This window comes from Heteronotia binoei, chromosome 4, assembly GCF_032191835.1.
Source record: "Heteronotia binoei isolate CCM8104 ecotype False Entrance Well chromosome 4, APGP_CSIRO_Hbin_v1, whole genome shotgun sequence".
Taxonomy (NCBI): domain Eukaryota; kingdom Metazoa; phylum Chordata; class Lepidosauria; order Squamata; family Gekkonidae; genus Heteronotia; species Heteronotia binoei.
In genome coordinates this window covers 9,929,592-9,947,234 of record NC_083226.1, presented here as the reverse complement: position 1 = coordinate 9,947,234, position 17,643 = coordinate 9,929,592, and the positions used below count along the sequence as shown (strand labels likewise).

The window sequence follows — 17,643 nt, the reverse complement described above, 5'->3', positions numbered from 1 at the left end:
AAAGAGTTCTGGTGTTAACCAGATATCCAAATATGGTACTAGGACTACCTAATGTGGCTGTACAAGTGTGCTTCCATCCACATAATACACTTTTGTTTACTACGACGTTTGTTTTGTAATTCCAACTTGCAGTTTTCCTGCCTCCCAGACAGCAACCATTAAGGGTCAAACTTGCCAGACATTACAGCAAGGATCCCCCACCTTTGGAATTCTGACACAGGATGGTTGGTGCAAATACAAAATGGCTGCCGTAGGAGGGAGGAGCCAGCGACCAAATGACTGTCACTTACTTTCTAAAAACACTTGGCAGGTGCCAGGAAGGGTGAGGGCAGGCTCCACGTTGGGGACGCCAGTGTTACAGCAGCCACAGTCCGGAGCCATGGATGCCACTACTATTTTACAGCTGAACTCAGGCAATTTAAAAATGCTTCAAGGACACCAACCACTTTTGTCCTCCCTCCCTCCATGCCTTTTCATAGGGTTGCCAATCCCCAGGTAGGGGCAGGGGATCCCCCGGTCTGGAGGCCCTACCTCCACTTCAGGGTCATCAGAAAGCAGTGAGGGGGGGGGGGAATGTCTGCTGGGCACTCCATTATTCCCTATGGCGACTGATTCCCATAGGGTATAATGAAAAATTGATCCATGGGTATCTGGAGCTCTGGGAGGGCTGTTTTTTTGAGGTAGAGGCACCATATTTTCAGCGTGGGATCTGGAGCCTCTCCTAAAAAAGTACCCCACGTTTCAACAATATTGGACCAGGGGGTCCAATTCTATGAGCCCCAAAAGAAGATGCCCCTATCTTTCATTATTTCCAATGGAGGAAGGCATTTAAAAGGTGTGTGGTCCCTTTAAGTGCGATGGCCAGAACTCCCTTCAGAAGTCACTTGTGCTTGTCGCATCCTTACTCCCAGTTTCACCCCCAAAGTCTCCTGGCTCCACCCCCAAAGTCCCCAGATATTTCTTGACTTGGACCTGGCAACCCTACCTTTTCAAGAGCTAAAAAGCACTGTGGGAGGTGGGGGCGGGGAGAGAACTTCACCTACCACACTCTGGGTTTGATGATCAGACCCTTGCAACCTTCTTCGATGTACTGAATTCAGCTTCAAAATGGCAGCAGGGTAATCATGGAGCGAAATGCATAAACTTACGCGAATCTTGAAAGACTATGAGATTGAGAAATTTGAAAACGAATGGGAAAAATTTAGAAGATATATCGAAGAAGAGTGGAAGATCAAAGGTTATTGGACAATTTTCAGTAATAACTAGTTAACAGATTGAGAAAGGAATATGGGAAAATTAATTTGGGTTTTTAAGGCTAAGGTAAGATATATCTTTTAGTGAATTGTTAGGTTAAGTTAAAGTGAAGGCTGATAGGTTTTATTTAGGATATTATGATCCATAAGAGTTTATATCTTCATTTTTCAAAAATGATTTAAGTATATGACACCAGCGGGAGTCAATGTGGGGTGTGGAGGAGAAAAGGGAAAAGTAATATATGCAATATGAAATTTATTGATTTTATTGATAATGGACATATGTTACCGAATAAAATTTCTTTAACCATAAAATGGCGGCAGCGCCCACCAGTCTGGCATACGGATACCATAGCATCCACTGTGGCCCTCAGAGTATCTCTCTCTCTAATATCAGGCATATTTGCAACTCTGCTTATAGGAAAACAAAGGCATTTTTAAATCCCATAAATATGACAAGTATTTCAATTCCATATGCTAGCTGGGGAGGGACGGTGGCTCAGTGGTAGAGCATCTGCTTGGGAAGCAGAAGGTCCCAGGTTCAATCCCCGGCATCTCCAAAAAAGAGTCCAGGCAAATAGGTGTGAGAAACCTCAGCTTGAGACCCTGGAGAGCCGCTGCCAGTCTGAGAAGACAATATTGACTTTGATGGACCAAGGGTCTGATTCAGTAGAAGGCAGCTTCATATGTTCATAAAGAACAATTTATCCAATGAGCTGGATCCTGCAATCCTACCAAGCAACATCTGATGACTTCCTCCAACAGAGTGATAAATTCCCCCAATGGAAGAGCCACTTATATTGCAGGGTCAATGAACTTTGCTTGGGCGACAGGATCCATGGAAGGAAGAGCCCCATCAATCAAAGAAAAGCTCCTTAGGCTGCAGAAAGGCTTCTTGAAAGATGAATCTGCAATAATACGTTTATGGGTTTCATAAAACAGAAAAGTAAGTATTGCAATTACAGTATTTCAGTTTCCCAAATTCCCCCGTAAAATCAGAATTGGATTCTATCCACGGCTTCAACCTTTCCTAACACGTTACACTTCTAGATTAGGTAATGAAGACTTCATTGTCAATTATGATTCCTCCCCCATCCCATTATCTCAGTGAGGGGTGTGCGGGGAGCCTGTTTGGCTAACCAGAGCTAGATGTTCTAGGCAAAATGTTTATCAGGCAGCTGACCCTTCTCAGGGTCATAAAATCAAATCCCATTGTCCGCAACAAGCCTGCAGCAGGGGGGACAAACAGGCCTCTCCTGATCCGTTTGTGCTCCCCCTCCTGGGAATGTCACATTTCATCTAACATCTAAGGCCCAGTCAGCCACGACCTCGCATCAGAGCTCAGACGCTAGGCAGGGTCTTATCTACAGAGAGATACCAATTGCTGCATTCTACCACATGTCTCTGGATGGGAGACCACCAAGGAAGTCCAGGATGGCTATGCAGAAGCAGGCAGTGGCAACGCACCCTGGGACGTCTCTTGCCTTGAATACCCTGCAGGACACTTTCCACTCCTAAGGCTCAGCCAAGGGCATCAGAAATTGGAGCTGGGAAGGACTATGCCTGCACCACCAGGTCAAGATGGCCCCTCATCGGGCCGAAGGTCACAAGTACAGAGAGCCAGTTTGGTGTAGAGGTGAAGTGTGCGGACTCTTATCTGGGAGAACCGGGTTTGATTCCCCACTCCTCCACTTCCACCTGCTGGAATGGCCTTGGGTCAGCCATAGCCCTGGCAGAGGTTGTCCTTGAAAGGGCAGTTGTTGTGAGAGCCCTCTCCAGCCCCACCCACCTCACAGGGTGTCTGTTGTGGGGGAGGAAGGGAAAAGAGATTGTAGGCCGCTCTGAGACTCTGTCTTTGAAAGGGCAGCTGCTGTGAGAGCCCTCTCCAGCCCCACCCACCTCACAGGGTGTCTGTTGTGCGGGAAGAAGGTAAAGGAGATTGTAGGCCGCTCTTAGACTCTGTCCTTGAAAGGGCAGCTGCTGGGAGAGCCCTCTCAGCCCCACCCACCTCACAGGGTGTCTGTTGTGGGGGAGGAAGGGAAAGGAGATTGTGAGCCGCTCTGAGACTCTGTCCTTGAAAGAGCAGCTGCTGTGAGAGCCCTCTCAGCCCCACCCACCTCACAGGGTGTCTGTTGTAGGGGAGGAAGGGAAAGGAGATTGTGAGCCGCTCTGAGACTCTGTCCTTGATAGGGCAGCTGCTGTGAGAGCCCTCTCAGCCCCACCCACCTCACAGGGTTCTGTTGTGGGGGAGGAAGGGAAAGGAGATTGTGAGCCGCTCTGAGACTCTTCAGAGTGGAGGGCGGGATATAAATCCAATATCTTCTTCTTCTACATGTCGGAGTGGGCATTCGTTTTTCTGTCCTCTGTGGCTGCATCACCCACCTGACCATGATGCTCCTTCCTTGGTACAACTTGCTGGAGGAGGGATGTAAGGTTTGCCAAGTGACACTCAGGTAGACGTCAACAGGATAAAGAAGCTTTATTGATTTGCCACCAGGCTTCCCCTATTATTGCTTCTGAGCAAAGCTTGCCAGAACTGAGTAACACACAAACAGATCTTTGATAGCGCCCAGAAGAGTGATCTCCGCCCCTCTAGTCCAAACAAACTAGTCCTCCACTACCATAAACGTGCCAATGTGCTATGCAAAGGAAAAAAATACAACTCTTATCTACAGACACTGAAGGCCATTTGGCTCCATAGCTAAATGGCGTAAGAGAAAAGGGAGGTGCAGGGCTGGGGTGGGGGGGGAGAGGGACGAAAAGAATCAGGAAGGAATCAGTGTTGTCAGACATATAACAGTACATAGGATTGTATATAATGGTTATCAACAGACAGGAGACTGAAGAAGAGATTGGATTTATACCCTGCCCTTCACTACCCAAAGGAGTCTCAGAGCAGTTTACAATCTCCTTTCCCTCCTCCTCCCCCCAGCAGACACCCTGTGAGGTAGGTGGGGCTGAGAGAGCTCTAACAGACACTGCTCTCGAGAGAAACAGCTCTGAGAGAACTTGTGGCCGACCCAAGGTCACATCAAGCAGGTGCATGTGGAGGAGTGGGGAATCAAACCTTCAGATAAAAGTCCATGCATTTAACCTCTACACCAAACTGGCTCTCGGGAGGAAGCCATGGCAGGAGGCCATGCCGGACTCCGGACAAGGGAAAGCCTGTTTGCCTTGTGGCCAGCAAACCAGGAGCAGAGCAAAATTAGACTGAACAAAGAAAGGGGGATTTGAATCATACATTCGCTTCCCAATTTGGAACCCAAAGGCATGACCCCTGCTTTAGAGGCCCTGTTTCATGTGCCCCCACCTTCTGAGATTAGGTAGGTGGTAATCTGGGCGAGGGCCTTCTCTGTAGTGGCACCAAAGCTCTGGAATGCTCTCTCCCTAGGGAGATTCGCTTGTCCCCTTCCATTGCTGTCTTCTGACAGCAGGTGAAGACTTCGTTTGCTTTGTTTTGTATTCACTCAGCAATCCCTCCCCCCTCCCGTGTTTTAATTGTTGCATTTATCTTCTGTGTTTATTTTAAGCTCCAGTTTTAATTTGTTTCAGTGATGTATTTGTGTGTGTGTGTGTTCGTTTAAATGGCTTTTCAAATGAGATTTTAATTTGTAGGTTTTAATTTGTTAGTGGCATGGTAAAAAAAATGTTGTTAATAAACCAATGGAGAAGAAGAAAAGCAAAACGTTAGCCGCAAAAAAGCTACAAAAGGAAGAAAAGGCTCAAAGCTTCTGATTTCTTGCCAGATGTTGGTTTCATTGGGTAGCATCTGCTATAAGCATAAGCCCGTGCAAGCCACACCCCCTCTGGCCAGCACAGTGCCTTGGTTGGACGAAGACCTGGGGGACCCACTCTGCCAGGGAAGATTGCTGGGTGACTTTGGGCCAGTCACACACCCTAACCTACCTCCCGGGGTTGTTGTGAGGATAAAATGGAGGAACAGAGAACAACATCAGCTGCTTTGAGTTTCCACTGGGGAGAAAGGTGGCACAATGCCAAGGAAGCCAACAGAGACCAAGGATGGTCCAGCGGTTGTACGTGGGTTGCCCCACTAGGCTACGTACCACTGTCTCCATCAACCTACACGCGACCTACTGAGGAGTCGCATCCCTGCTGCATGCAGACGTTGGCATTGCCCACATGCAGTGCACAGTCTAGGGATGGGGTGGATTTTCAGAGGTGCCTCTGCACCCATATCCTTCAGTGCAGGCAAACCCTCAGGACAGCTGCATCATGGGAAGGCATAGCAGGGCTCCAATCCACCTCGGGGATCCACCCACCTGGAAGTGATGGGTAGTTCTAGCAATCACCAGAAACTCTATGGTAATCCCTGAAGGAATAGGATGAAAAGTAGTCCTAACCATTAAAGGTTGGACAACAGAAGTTATTTTTGTGTATTCAGTGTTTTAAAGATTATTTTATGTAATGAAGCGAGTCTGGGGAAGAAAACGTTTTCCATTTTTCAGTTTATGTTACATAATTTAAACTTTCTGTATTCTTATATTATCTATTCCAAGGGTGTCAAACTCATGAGGGCCGGATTTGACATAAATGAGACCTTGTCGGGCTGGGCCATGCGTGTCAGAAAATGTAATGCCAGGTAGTGGAGATATAAACTTTATAAATTAAAGATTTTTTTTTTAAACTTAAAATAAAACATGCTTAAAATATCAGCCCGCTTGCAATATTTTGTTTTACAGTCTCTGATAAATGTCACCTCTTGCTATGAATTCTTGCATCATAAACTACAGACAATGTCTGTGCTGTACCAGTCTTGAATACGTGCTGTTCAGGTGTGCACAACCGTAAGTTGCAAACCTACTTTTGATTAACTGACGTTCATTACAGACGTCTCATGGCCAATGCTTTGAGCCTAAGACCCAGAGGAACATGAAGCAGCTGGGCATTGTGAGCTTTTGTACAGAAGTTGCTTCACGTACTAGTCAAGAACATGTGAAGGCAACATGGCACAGACTGAGGGCTATGTGCTTGTCTACAAAGCTACCATTTCCCCAGAAAAATGACTACAACTAAAAAAACAAACCCCCCCTCCCCCCAAAAAAACAAGTACAAGAACAGAGAGACAGCCACATACAGTGGTCAGTGTCAAGCTACTGTCTGGGAAGTCTAAATTCAAGACGCACAATCAAAGGAAAATGTGAAATTAAGGGAAATTTGCTGGGTAAACCTGGGGTGGAACAAACTCTCAGCCTAATGCTGACATTTCTCTTCTAAATAGTTCACATGCTTTCCTATTGAGAAAGACTGGAGGGCATGAGTACAGTGAAAAAGAGGACGGGAACCCAGTTACACCCATAACAAGCCCAACAAAACACTCTCTCTTTGTCTCTCTCTCTCTGTAGCAAGGCAAAATGTTCATACCTTCACTAAAACATTGCTAGTCTTAAAAGCATTCTTTGTAGCTCTCCTGATGGTGGGGACTGAGCAAAGGAAGCTCTGGCTCTTACTCTCCTTCCCCGGGGCACGAGGAGGGGGAGGAGCCTCAGCCATTCATTATAAGGAAGAGAGGCTTGTCTCAGTAGCTCTGCAGAGTGATTAATTGAGCCTGGCAAACTTAATCACCCAGCAGAGCTACAGAGCCACGTTATCTCACTAGCTGAGACTGCTCCTCCCTCTTCCTCCCTTTTGGGAAAAGGGAGGGGGGAGAGGGAAAGTCTGCTTTGCTGCTCCGGCCTGTCCGGGGAGAAACACAAAATGGCAACTGAAAAAAGCAGGCAAGGGAAAATGAAGCAGACGATAGCCAGTTGCTGGAGGGCCTGATTGGAGCCCTCAGTGGGCCTGATCCGGCCCACATGCCATATGTTTGACACCCCCGATCTATTCATTTAAAAATTTAACCCTAATCTTACCACAGAGTTTCTGGCAATTGCTAGAGCTAACCTTGTCATTTCCTGGTAGCTCTAGGCATCACCAGAACTCTATGATCGGAGCTTTCCGTAAGAATTGGAGGCTTTTTGTCCCCAGGATGACTGCAACCCCTCCCTCAGCTCCAGTTTCAAATGGGAACCCTAAATCTACTTTCCCTTCTTTTCCTGACTGCAGCTCTAGGCCAAGAGAAATGCAACCCAGAGGAGTCACTTGCTCTTTGTCCCTCAAGCTCCCATCTGATGATTCCCACTCCCGCACCTGCCAGACTGACCTTATCTTGCCCCCCTTCACCACTTCATGCACCCACCTCCCCAGCCCCAGCCCAGCCCCCCCACATGGCCCTGCTCCTTCTGCCCAAGTCAGCCACAAGCCTTCATTTCACAAAACCTTCCCCCCTGCCCAGCAAGCAGCAGCCACCACCTGCTAAGTGAGCCCCATCGGCATCCCATCCCTTCCCAGGTTGCTCCAGCTCGGTTGCACTGGGCTCGAGGAGGGGGCATTTTTGCTTAAAAGACTCATCAGAAACGCACAGTGCAATTCTAAGGAGAGTCACCCCAGTCTAAACCCGCTGACATGACTGGAGCTTAGACTGGAGTAATTCTCGTTAGGATTGCGCTGTCAGAAACTATGCATCCCTACCTATATTCATTCTTAAAAGGCCTAGCAAAGGGGGGGGGGGGGGCAGAATCTGAAAGAAACCAATAAATCTCAGCTGAGCATTTTCAGCCAGTGCCTATATGAATCATGGGCAAAGGACAGTCACAATGCCCGGGAGGGTAAATATTAGGAGCAAGACTCATGACACAAACATGCCAGCCATTTCCTCCTGAGCCTCCTAGAACAAAAACGATTTAAAATCACCACGAAAACTGCAAGCACGGTTAGAGAATTTGAGCCGGGCATTCTGGCTCACTTGCCCGCCCTTGGAGTCTTGGATGACTGAAACCTAAAGTTTGTACAAACTCCCCAAAGAATCTTTCTTTTTTGGTGGGTATTTGTTTGTGTGTGCAGACGCCCAAGTGCATGCATGCCTGGAAGTCATAATGGACTTCTGGAGATCTCTATTTCATTTCATTTCATTTTATTTGATTTACATCCCGCCCTACCCCACCAAAGCGGGCTCAGGGCGGCTCACAACATAAAAATTCTAACAATAAAATTCAAGAATTAAAATACAATAATAATTTACATAATTAAAACAACTAATTTATCAATACATCTATCAGTCTCAGTGTGCTATCTTATAGTCTTCCGTCAGAATATTTCAATGTTTCAATGCCGGTCAGTTATAAGCCAACCAGAAGAGGACTGTCTTACAGGCCCTGCGGAACTGTCCAATGTCCCGCAGGGCCCTGACCTCTTCCGGTAACTGGTTCCACCAGCAAGGGGCTGTGATCGAGAAGGCCCTGTCCCTAGTTGACTTCAAGCAGGCCTCCTTTGGGGCTTAGATATTTGCAGATCTCCCCACCTGGGTCAGCCCCGCTTAGCTTACAAGATCTGACTTGCCTGGGCTGTCTGGGTCAGGGCTCAAAGAGCCTTTCTTGATTTAAGTCTTTTATGAGAAACTGAATGTTTAGACTCTGTGTGTTTACAGGTGGACTCCTAATTCCACTGGGACTAAGAAAGACATTCAATACCTTTAGATAGCTGTCAAACATCCCCCCCAGAATGCAAATGCTGTACGTGTGTGGTGAAGCTGTAAATACTTACTGGGCAGGAAACTGAAACTTAGGTGGTAACCATGAATACCTAAAGTGAAAACTTCGGCTTCCATCAAATTGCTGTTTCAACAATTCAGCTTTGTCTAGAAGAAGGTATAGCAATGCTGACAGATGGTACATCAAAGGGTTGGGACACCTCTGTGAGGAAAGCCTAAGGGAGTGGGGGGTTTTAGTAGGCAGAAAAGATGGGGGGGGGGACATGACAGTCACATTAAATGATCCATGGAGTGGAGAGTTGGAGTAGAACTTTTTCTGTCTCCCACAATACTAGAACTTGGGGGTACAAAATGAAGTTGGTGGGCTGTTGATCCTAGACTGAGTGGTCTCCCAAAATGGCCACGGTTAAAAGGCAATGCCACTATTTCGACCTCCCAATACCCACTGGACAGGAAATCGGGACTCAGATGAATTATAACAAAGTTTGCTAACAGGCCCAGAGAAGGATTCCGGTGGGCAGCCATGTTGGTCGAAGTTTGAGTCCGGTGGAACCTTTAAGACCGACAATGTTTTATTCAAGGTATAAGTTTTCTCGTGCACACACCCTGTACCTTTAACACAGACTTAAGGATGTGGAGACGGGCAGCTTAAGCTTTTTATGACACGGAGGTAAATGACATCACCTGGTAAATAACAGCCCAATAAGCCTCTGTTAAAGAGATGGGACATATTTTTCTCCAGGCAATTGGCAACCCTATATTTAACTCTTTTTTGGCTTATCGCTGTAGGCTGTGCCGGATGCCACGAAGATTGTTTCAAGCTTGGCCAACACCTACATCCTCTCCATTAACAGAACGATAGTTAAAACTGCTGGACTCAACTAATATCAGTCTGTCAGCTTGTAATAAGACACAGAACAGTATCTGTGTTTACCCAAAATAGGAATACCGGAGAGAAATCAAAACTGCTTAGGGGGGAATTCCAGTTTTAAAGGTATATCTCTGAGGAGAAATGTTTTTTCCCTGTATAAAAGTATATCCTTTCTAGTTAAAAAAAAAAGTCATCACATAAATCTCCGATTCTGACACATCCTGTAAGAGAAGACACTGTTTGCCTCATTTCCACACTTGCCGAAGAGGAATGACCCAGCAATACGACGAGGAATAAATCACCACTAAACTTCCACTCATTGGTCCTTGTGGACAAGAACAAAGTGAAGATTTATTGGTTCCATTTCTGTAAAGCCCCGTCATTTTGACCTCTGCACAAAACCAGAAAACCAAATTATTCAGAAGAAACATGTTTCAAAATTGCAACCAAATATGTGTCCATATATATTTGTCCAGTTGGGGGAGGGGGGGGAGAGAAGAGATATTCCACAAATGAATAAGTGATTTCTGTATGCGTGTGTTATATTTTTATTTCACCTTTTCCCCATGGTCCCTCTAACTCCTATACTAGTCTCTATTGAAGTTAAGCCATGGCAAAGCCAAAGACACCTGGGCTGCGAGTACCGTACATTATGTTTGGGGGAAAGCAACATGAACACAGATCAAACCTTCCTGTAGAATATATATTAATGATAAAGGCAGACGAGGAGGGGAGAGCCGGCAGCCCCCACAGACCTCTTTCCCAGGGACCCACAGTTTTCATTTCTTATGTTTAGCAAGATCAAGGACAGTCATTTGCAACAGCATCGCCAGCAGGCAGGGAGAAATATGCCCTGTCCCTTTAAGAGAGGCCTGCAGCGTGCGGAAATGGGCAGTTCTTGAGGCTTCCACGGCATGAAGGTAAACACCACCAAGTGGTAAACAACACCCCATTGAGCCTCTCTTAAAGGGACAGGGCCTTTTTTTTTTGGCATCTCCAGGCAGTTTGATTTTAATGCATCACCCCATTGAGCCTCTCTTAAAGGGACAGGGCCTTTTTTTTTTGGCATCTCCAGGCAGTTTGATTTTAATGCATGTATTTACTGGCAAACCTAACCAGAGATGAGTCGACAGAAAACATCCGCCCTCGACTTCACAAACTGCCCTCCAGGCGAGGAACTCAGCAGGCCCAAGGCCACAAACCACTGGACCGTCGGTGGCTCTGGAGCCCCCCCAAGGATGGCTGGCAAGCCAGGGCCAAGCCAAGGGCTCCGATCTCCGCCCCAGGCCTTGGAGGTGACTGCATTAACACGGCCTTGCCCTTCCGACTCCATTTTGGGGGAGGGGGGGGAGAGGGTGGCAAGAGCCAGCGCCCCCCCGGGGGACTCGGGAGACAAAGGCTGCCCACGACCTCCACGATCCAGGGTTGCCAACTGCCTGGAGGAAGGGCGGGAAGGTCGAGCTTGACAGCCCGTCCATCTCCACGCCACGGCCAGCCCCAGCGGCGCGCTTCCCACGGACCCAAAGGGCACCGCTCCCTCCAGGCCAGCAAGCGGGTCAACGGAACACGCATCCTTCGATCCACACGTGCGCTGCTGCACAGAGGGAGCTTCCCCAGCGATCACACACAGCTGCGTGCGGCAGCCCACTTTGGAGCGAGGTTACGGAGGGCGCGGGGGGAGCTGTTGTTCGAATAGCTGGGGGGGCAAACAGCGAAGGACACGGGAGTTCCCCGAGCACGTCGGGACGGTCCTCAGCCGACGCAGCGCCCCCAACCCCGGCGGCTCCCCCACTCACCGGCACCCGGTCCGGGTATTTCTTTCGGATCTTCTCCCCCTCTTTTTTCCGGTACTCGAACGGGTGGTCCTCCTTGTACTGGAACTTCATGGCTGCTGCTGCTGCTGCTGCTGCTTTCCAGGCGCTGCGCTCCGTTCTGCTCCGGCGCCGCTCAGCTGATCAAAGGCGGCACAACAATCAGCCGGGCATTGTGACGTCACCGCCAAACAACCCGCCCCGTGTTTGTCCCGGACTGCACCACCTCCGCTCCGGGACGGGGGGGGGAGGAGGACAGCAAGGAGCCTGATCCCGCGCGAGCCCTCTTGGATGAACCCCCCTCGCTCGGCCCTGGACACTCCCGGCTATCCGGGAAACGGGGCGGGGCTGCTTAATTTTGGCTCTCCCAGCCTTGCAGGGAGGGGACCGCTTCCAAGGTGCTTCTTGCTGTTGACACCTCCCCCCCCTCCCGGGATCCATGGAGCAGTCCTCACGCAGCCATTAACGGAACGGTGGGCTCCAAACCGCTTCTGTTGCCAAGTCCTGCTGGGTAATAAATAAAAAGGCTTTATTGGTGTGTTTGTCCCTTAGAGCGGGATGCATCAACCCGTGGTGCTTTTGAGAGACGGGGAGTGGAGAGAAAGGCTTGCATTCTGCGACGCTTGTGTTGAGAGCGGAAATCCCGCTGGTTTTAGCGGCGCTTGCGTCCAGTAACAAGACCTAGGATTGGGGAACGGTCGTAGCAATAGAGAACTTGAAGGGTTGCCAGTTGCATGATGGAGGCGAAGGGAATGGCCTTCTTTAGCGGAGGCTTAGGGTTGCCAACCTCCTGGCGAGATCTGGATGGAGATATCCCAGAGCTACATAAATAAAATTGCAACTGAATTTCAGGCGACATAAGAGATCGGTCCCCCTGGAGAACATGGCTGCTTTATATTTGGCTGAGGTCTCTCTCCCCAAATCCTGCTTTTCTCAGACTCCAGCACAAAATCTCCAGGAATTTCCCAACTTGCAGCTGGCAACTCCAGCAGAAGAGGCGAGGGGCGCGAGCACTGGCGGCCCTGGGAATGCCAACGCGGGCAGTGCCCTTGAAACCAGCTTGCCCGCGGCATGTCTTTGCAAATCGTTCGGCCTCGCCGGGATTAAGAACATAACAGAAGCCATGTTGGATCAGGCCAATGGCCCATCCAGTACGACACTCTGTGTCACAGAAGAACATAAGAGAAGCCATGTTGGATCAGGCCAGTGGCCCATCCAGACCAAAAGCCATGTTGGGTTAGGCCAGTGGCCCATCCAGACCAACACTCTGAGTCACAGAAGAACATAGGAGAAGCCATGTTGGAGCAGGCCAGTGGCCCATCCAGACCAACACTCTGAGTCACAGAAGAACATAAGAGAAACCATGTTGGAGCAGGCCAGTGGCCCATCCAGTCCAACACTCTGTGTCACAGAAGAACATAAGAGAAACCATGTTGGCTCAGGCCAATAGCCCATCCAGTCCAACACTCTGGGTCACAGAAGAACATAAGAGAAGCCATGTTGGATCAGGCCAGTGGCCCATCCAGACCAACACTCTGTGTCACATAAGAACATAAGAGAAGCCATGTTGGATCAGGCCAATGGCCCATCCAGTCCAACACTCTGGGTCACAGAAGAACATAAGAGAAGCCATGTTGGATCAGGCCAGTGGCCCATCCAGACCAACACTCTGTGTCACATAAGAACATAAGAGAAGCCATGTTGGATCAGGCCAATGGCCCAACCAGTCCAACACTCTGTGTCACATAAGAACATAAGAGAAGCCATGTTGGATCAGGCCAATGGCCCATCCAGTCCAACACTCTGTGTCACATAAGAACATAAGAGAAGCCATGTTGGATTAGGCCAGTGGCCCATCCAGACCAACACTCTGAGTCACAGAAGAACATAGGAGAAGCCATGTTGGAGCAGGCCAGTGGCCCATCCAGACCAACACTCTGAGTCACAGAAGAACATAAGAGAAACCATGTTGGAGCAGGCCAGTGGCCCATCCAGTCCAACACTCTGTGTCACAGAAGAACATAAGAGAAACCATGTTGGCTCAGGCCAATAGCCCATCCAGTCCAACACTCTGGGTCACAGAAGAACATAAGAGAAGCCATGTTGGATCAGGCCAGTGGCCCATCCAGTCCAACACTCTGGGTTACAGAAGAACATAAGAGAAACCATGTTGGATCAGGCCAATGGCCCATCCAGTCCAACACTCTGGGTCACAGAAGAACATAAGAGAAGCCATGTTGGATCAGGCCAGTGGCCCATCCAGTCCAACACTCTGTGTCACAGAAGAACATAAGAGAAGCCATGTTGGGTCAGGCCAATGGCCCATCCAGTCCAACACTCTGTGTCACATAAGAACAGAAGAGAAGCCCAACACAACATATGTGTGTGTGTATATATATATATATACACACACATATACACACACACACTGTGGCTAATAGCCACTGATGGACCTCTGCGCCATATTTTTATCCAATCCCCTCTTGAAGGTGGCTATGCTTGTAGCCGCCACCACCTCCTGTGGCAGTGAATTCCACATGTTAATCACCCTTTGGGTGAAGAAGTACTTCCTTCTATCCGTTTTAACCCGACTGCTCAGCAATTTCATTGAATGCCCACGAGTTCTATTGTGAGAAAGGGAGAAAAGGACTTCTTTCTCTACTTTCTCCATCCCATGCATAATCTTGTAAACCTTTTATCATGTCACCCCGCAGTCGACGTTTCTCCAAGCTAAAGAGCCCCAAGCGTTTTAACCTTTCTTCATAGGGAAAGTGTTCCAGACCTTTAATCATTCTAGTTGCCCTTTTCTGCACTTTTTCCAATGCTATAATATCCTTTTTGAGGGGCGGTGACCAGAACTGCACACAGTATTCCAAATGAGGCCGCACCATCGATTTATACAGGGGCATTATGATACTGGCTGATTTGTTTTCAATTCCCTTCCTAATACTTGCCAGCATGCCGTTGGCCTTTGTACCATCCAGGTATCCCAAAGTAGAAGCTAAGAGCTGGAAGCCAACCATGGGGCAGGGCCTGTTGCAAGGAACGGTGTTGCTTCACGGGGCTGACCCACTAAAACTAGAAGAACCCTGGGATTAAACCCTTGCTCAGATGATCGCCTCAGCCTACCCCATAGGGTTGTTGTGACAGGCACCCACCGTGACCTTTTTGCCTCCCCCACCCACGGACCGTAGCAAAAGGGGTCGGCGCTACCTGCCTCAAGTCTCTTTGGTGGAAAAAAAGAAAGCTCAAAAAACCCCAAAACAACCCCCCCCTTCCCCCTGCCGAGGCTTTGGGTTTAAAATAAACTTTGTAGAGGAGCAGTGCTTTGAAATCCTTCCAGGGGAGGTGGAATCGTCTTTGTTGCCTCCCTCTGCATATGCTCAGAGGAACGATGCCCAGCCCTTAAATGCTGCCTAGAGGGACTCGACGTCCTCGCAGCCATTTCCCAACAGGTATGAAAGGAGCGGCAGCCGCGAATCCTGCCCACCTTACAGCACCTTATGGCCTCCCGTTGCTTGGAGGGAGAGCGGATTTGGGCTTATCTGGTCTCTCTCTTGGGTGTTCGTCCTCTTTGAGGTTCTGGAGATCCAGTTTGGTGTAGTGGTGAAGTGTGCGGACTTTTATCTGGGAGAACTGGGTTTGATTCCCCACTCTTCCACTTGCAGCTGCTGGAATGGCCTTGGGCCAGCCAGAGCTCTCTTATCTGGGAGAACCGGGTTTGATTCCCCACTCCTCCATTTGCACCTGCTGGAATGGCCTTGGGTCAGCCAGAGCTCTGGCAGAGGTTGTCCTTGAAAGGGCAGCTGCTGTGAGAGCCCTCTCAGCCCCACCCACCTCACAGGGTGTCTGTTGTGGGGGAGGAAGGAAAAGGAGATTGTGAGCTGCTCTGAGACTCTGTCCTTGAAAGGGCAGCTGTTGTGAGAGCCCTCTCAGCCCCACCCACCCCACAGGGTGTCTGTTGTGGGGGAGGAAGGGAAAGGAGATTGTGAGCCGCTCTGAGACTCTGTCCTTGAAAGGGCAGCTGCTGTGAGAGCCCTCTCAGCCCCACCCACCTCACAGGGTATCTGTTGTGGGGGAGGGAGATAAAGGAGATTGTGAGCCACTCTGAGACTGAGATTCAGAGTGGAGGGTGGGATATAAATCCAATATCTTCTTCTTCATCATCTTCTTTTACAAAAATATGCAAATGTCCCCCTTTTGGGCTGGAAGGTTAGGAATATTCCTAGTTAGTAGCAGTGTTCCCTATAAGCTGAGTTAGTGTGAGCTTGCGAGCTCACCGATTTTTAGCCTCCAACTCACACATTTCTGTCTTTGCTCGGGAAAAATAGCCCCGAGGCAAACTAATGTACGCAGCAGCTCACAACTGTAGCGCCAGTCGCTCACAAAGCAGAATTTGTGCTCATAAGACTCCGTGGTTTAGAGGTTGCACTGGTTATTCGCAATGATCACAGCTTCAATAAGGGGCGGGGGGGGGGGGTATTTAAAATGAGATTTGTCACAGTGACTGCTGGCTTGAAGCACTCAAGAAATAGGTCCTCTTTTTTTTTGCTTTCCGAAACGCGGCGCCCCTCGACTACTCTGTCTTCTGGTCTGATCTGGGTCCGCTTCGGGGGACTGGAAACCCAGCGCAGCCCCGCCCCCATCTCCGCAAGGCAGAGGAAGCGGCGTCCTTCCCCGCGGCGCCGGCAGGGGGAGCCCGCGAGGCGCGCCGCCTCCTGCCTTGTGCCGCAGTGCCCGGGACGTGCCGCCTTGTGAGTGTCGCAACGCGTGGCCGCTGCGCTGGGTCTGCTAAGCCCGAGGCGGATGAGTCAGCGGCGCGCTCCCCGTCAGTCACCTGCTCCGGCAGTGCTACGCAACCCGACGGCCTTAATTAACGAACCGCACAGGAAACTCCACTTTGCAAACGGTGATTAGCAACGCAGCAAGGACTCAGTAGCAAACAGGGCTGGCGGGGGATGCAGCCAGAGGGTGCCAACCTCCAGGTGGGACCTGGGGATCTCCCGGAATTACCGCTCATCTCCAAACGAAGGAGATCTATTCCCCTGGAGAAAAGGGAGGCTTTGGAGGGTGGGGTCACTGCCCTTCCTGGGCTCCGTCCCCAAATTTCCAGGAGTCTCAAAAAACTGGGTCCGGTAACCGTACCCTCCCGCGGGTCTGGGTAAAAGTCGGATCTACAGGGAACTTCATGAATTCATTTGATTTTTACATTGAAATGGAATAAAACCGCTATTATTCTGTAGATCCTGTCTTAGACTGTAGGAAGGACCGCAAAAACCGCGCCTCCACGGATTTGTGGCGCCTCACCACTGGAAAAACAGGGTTCCAAAGCACGGATCCTCATGAATTCATACGATTTTTACGGTGAAATGAAATTAAACCATCATCGTGATGTAGATGCTGTCTTAGACTATAGGTCGCACCAGAAAAATCATGCCTCCATGAACCCGGGGTGCCAAAATAGTGGGAAAACATGTTTCCGAAACATGGATCCGCATGATTTTTGCTTTGGATCCCCCCAAGCCCTCCATCCAATCACATATCATGTCCATGGGCAGAGCTTGCGCACCGGAAATCATGGCTCACCACATTCGTTATCCATCCAGGTGTCACAAGGTGCAAACACGGCTTCAAATACTTTGAGGCTTGTGCGTTATGACATCAGACCACTGTCTACAGAATGACCAAGCAAAGAGGTATCTGTAATGGTTCCACCTTATGATGAACGCCAAAGTAATACGAGGAATCAAAATCACGTCCACATCTTTCACTGCAAATGATTGCATTTCGAACTCTCTGATGCCACAAGTTGGAAAACTATCCAAGACGGAAATTGTAATGGTCTTCTTTGACTGCAAAACATCTTGCCCACTAGACAGGGACCACCAAATTAATCATGAGAAGCTGTCATCTCTCTTGCATTGATGCAGCTGTAAGTGGTTTAAGGGGGACAGTTTGTTGTTTAGGGGTGGGCTTGTCTTGTACTCATGAATGTAGGTGCAATCACAACTGTTTATGGTCAATAGATTTTTTTACGGCAACCTTCTAAAGCAGGAGTCTCCAAACTAGTGATGCCTATAGGTGCCATGGTGCCCACCCTCACCTTTCCTGGTAACAGTGCTTTTGGGAAAGTGGGTAGAATCAGGTGGCAAACTGTGCCCA

At 49.2% G+C, this 17,643-nt stretch overlaps 1 protein-coding gene across 1 annotated transcript in view; it reads right to left on the bottom strand.

Moving 5' to 3' along the window:
• Positions 1-11,705, bottom strand: part of GABARAPL1 (GABA type A receptor associated protein like 1) — a 34,664-nt gene extending 22,959 nt beyond the window's left edge. Inside the window, exon 1 of the mRNA XM_060236759.1 lies at positions 11,467-11,705. Within this exon, the coding sequence (XP_060092742.1) occupies positions 11,467-11,556 (90 nt within the window). The 5' untranslated portion in view covers positions 11,557-11,705. The remainder of the gene's footprint in view (positions 1-11,466) is intronic.
• Positions 11,706-17,643: the final 5,938 nt, after the last annotated feature.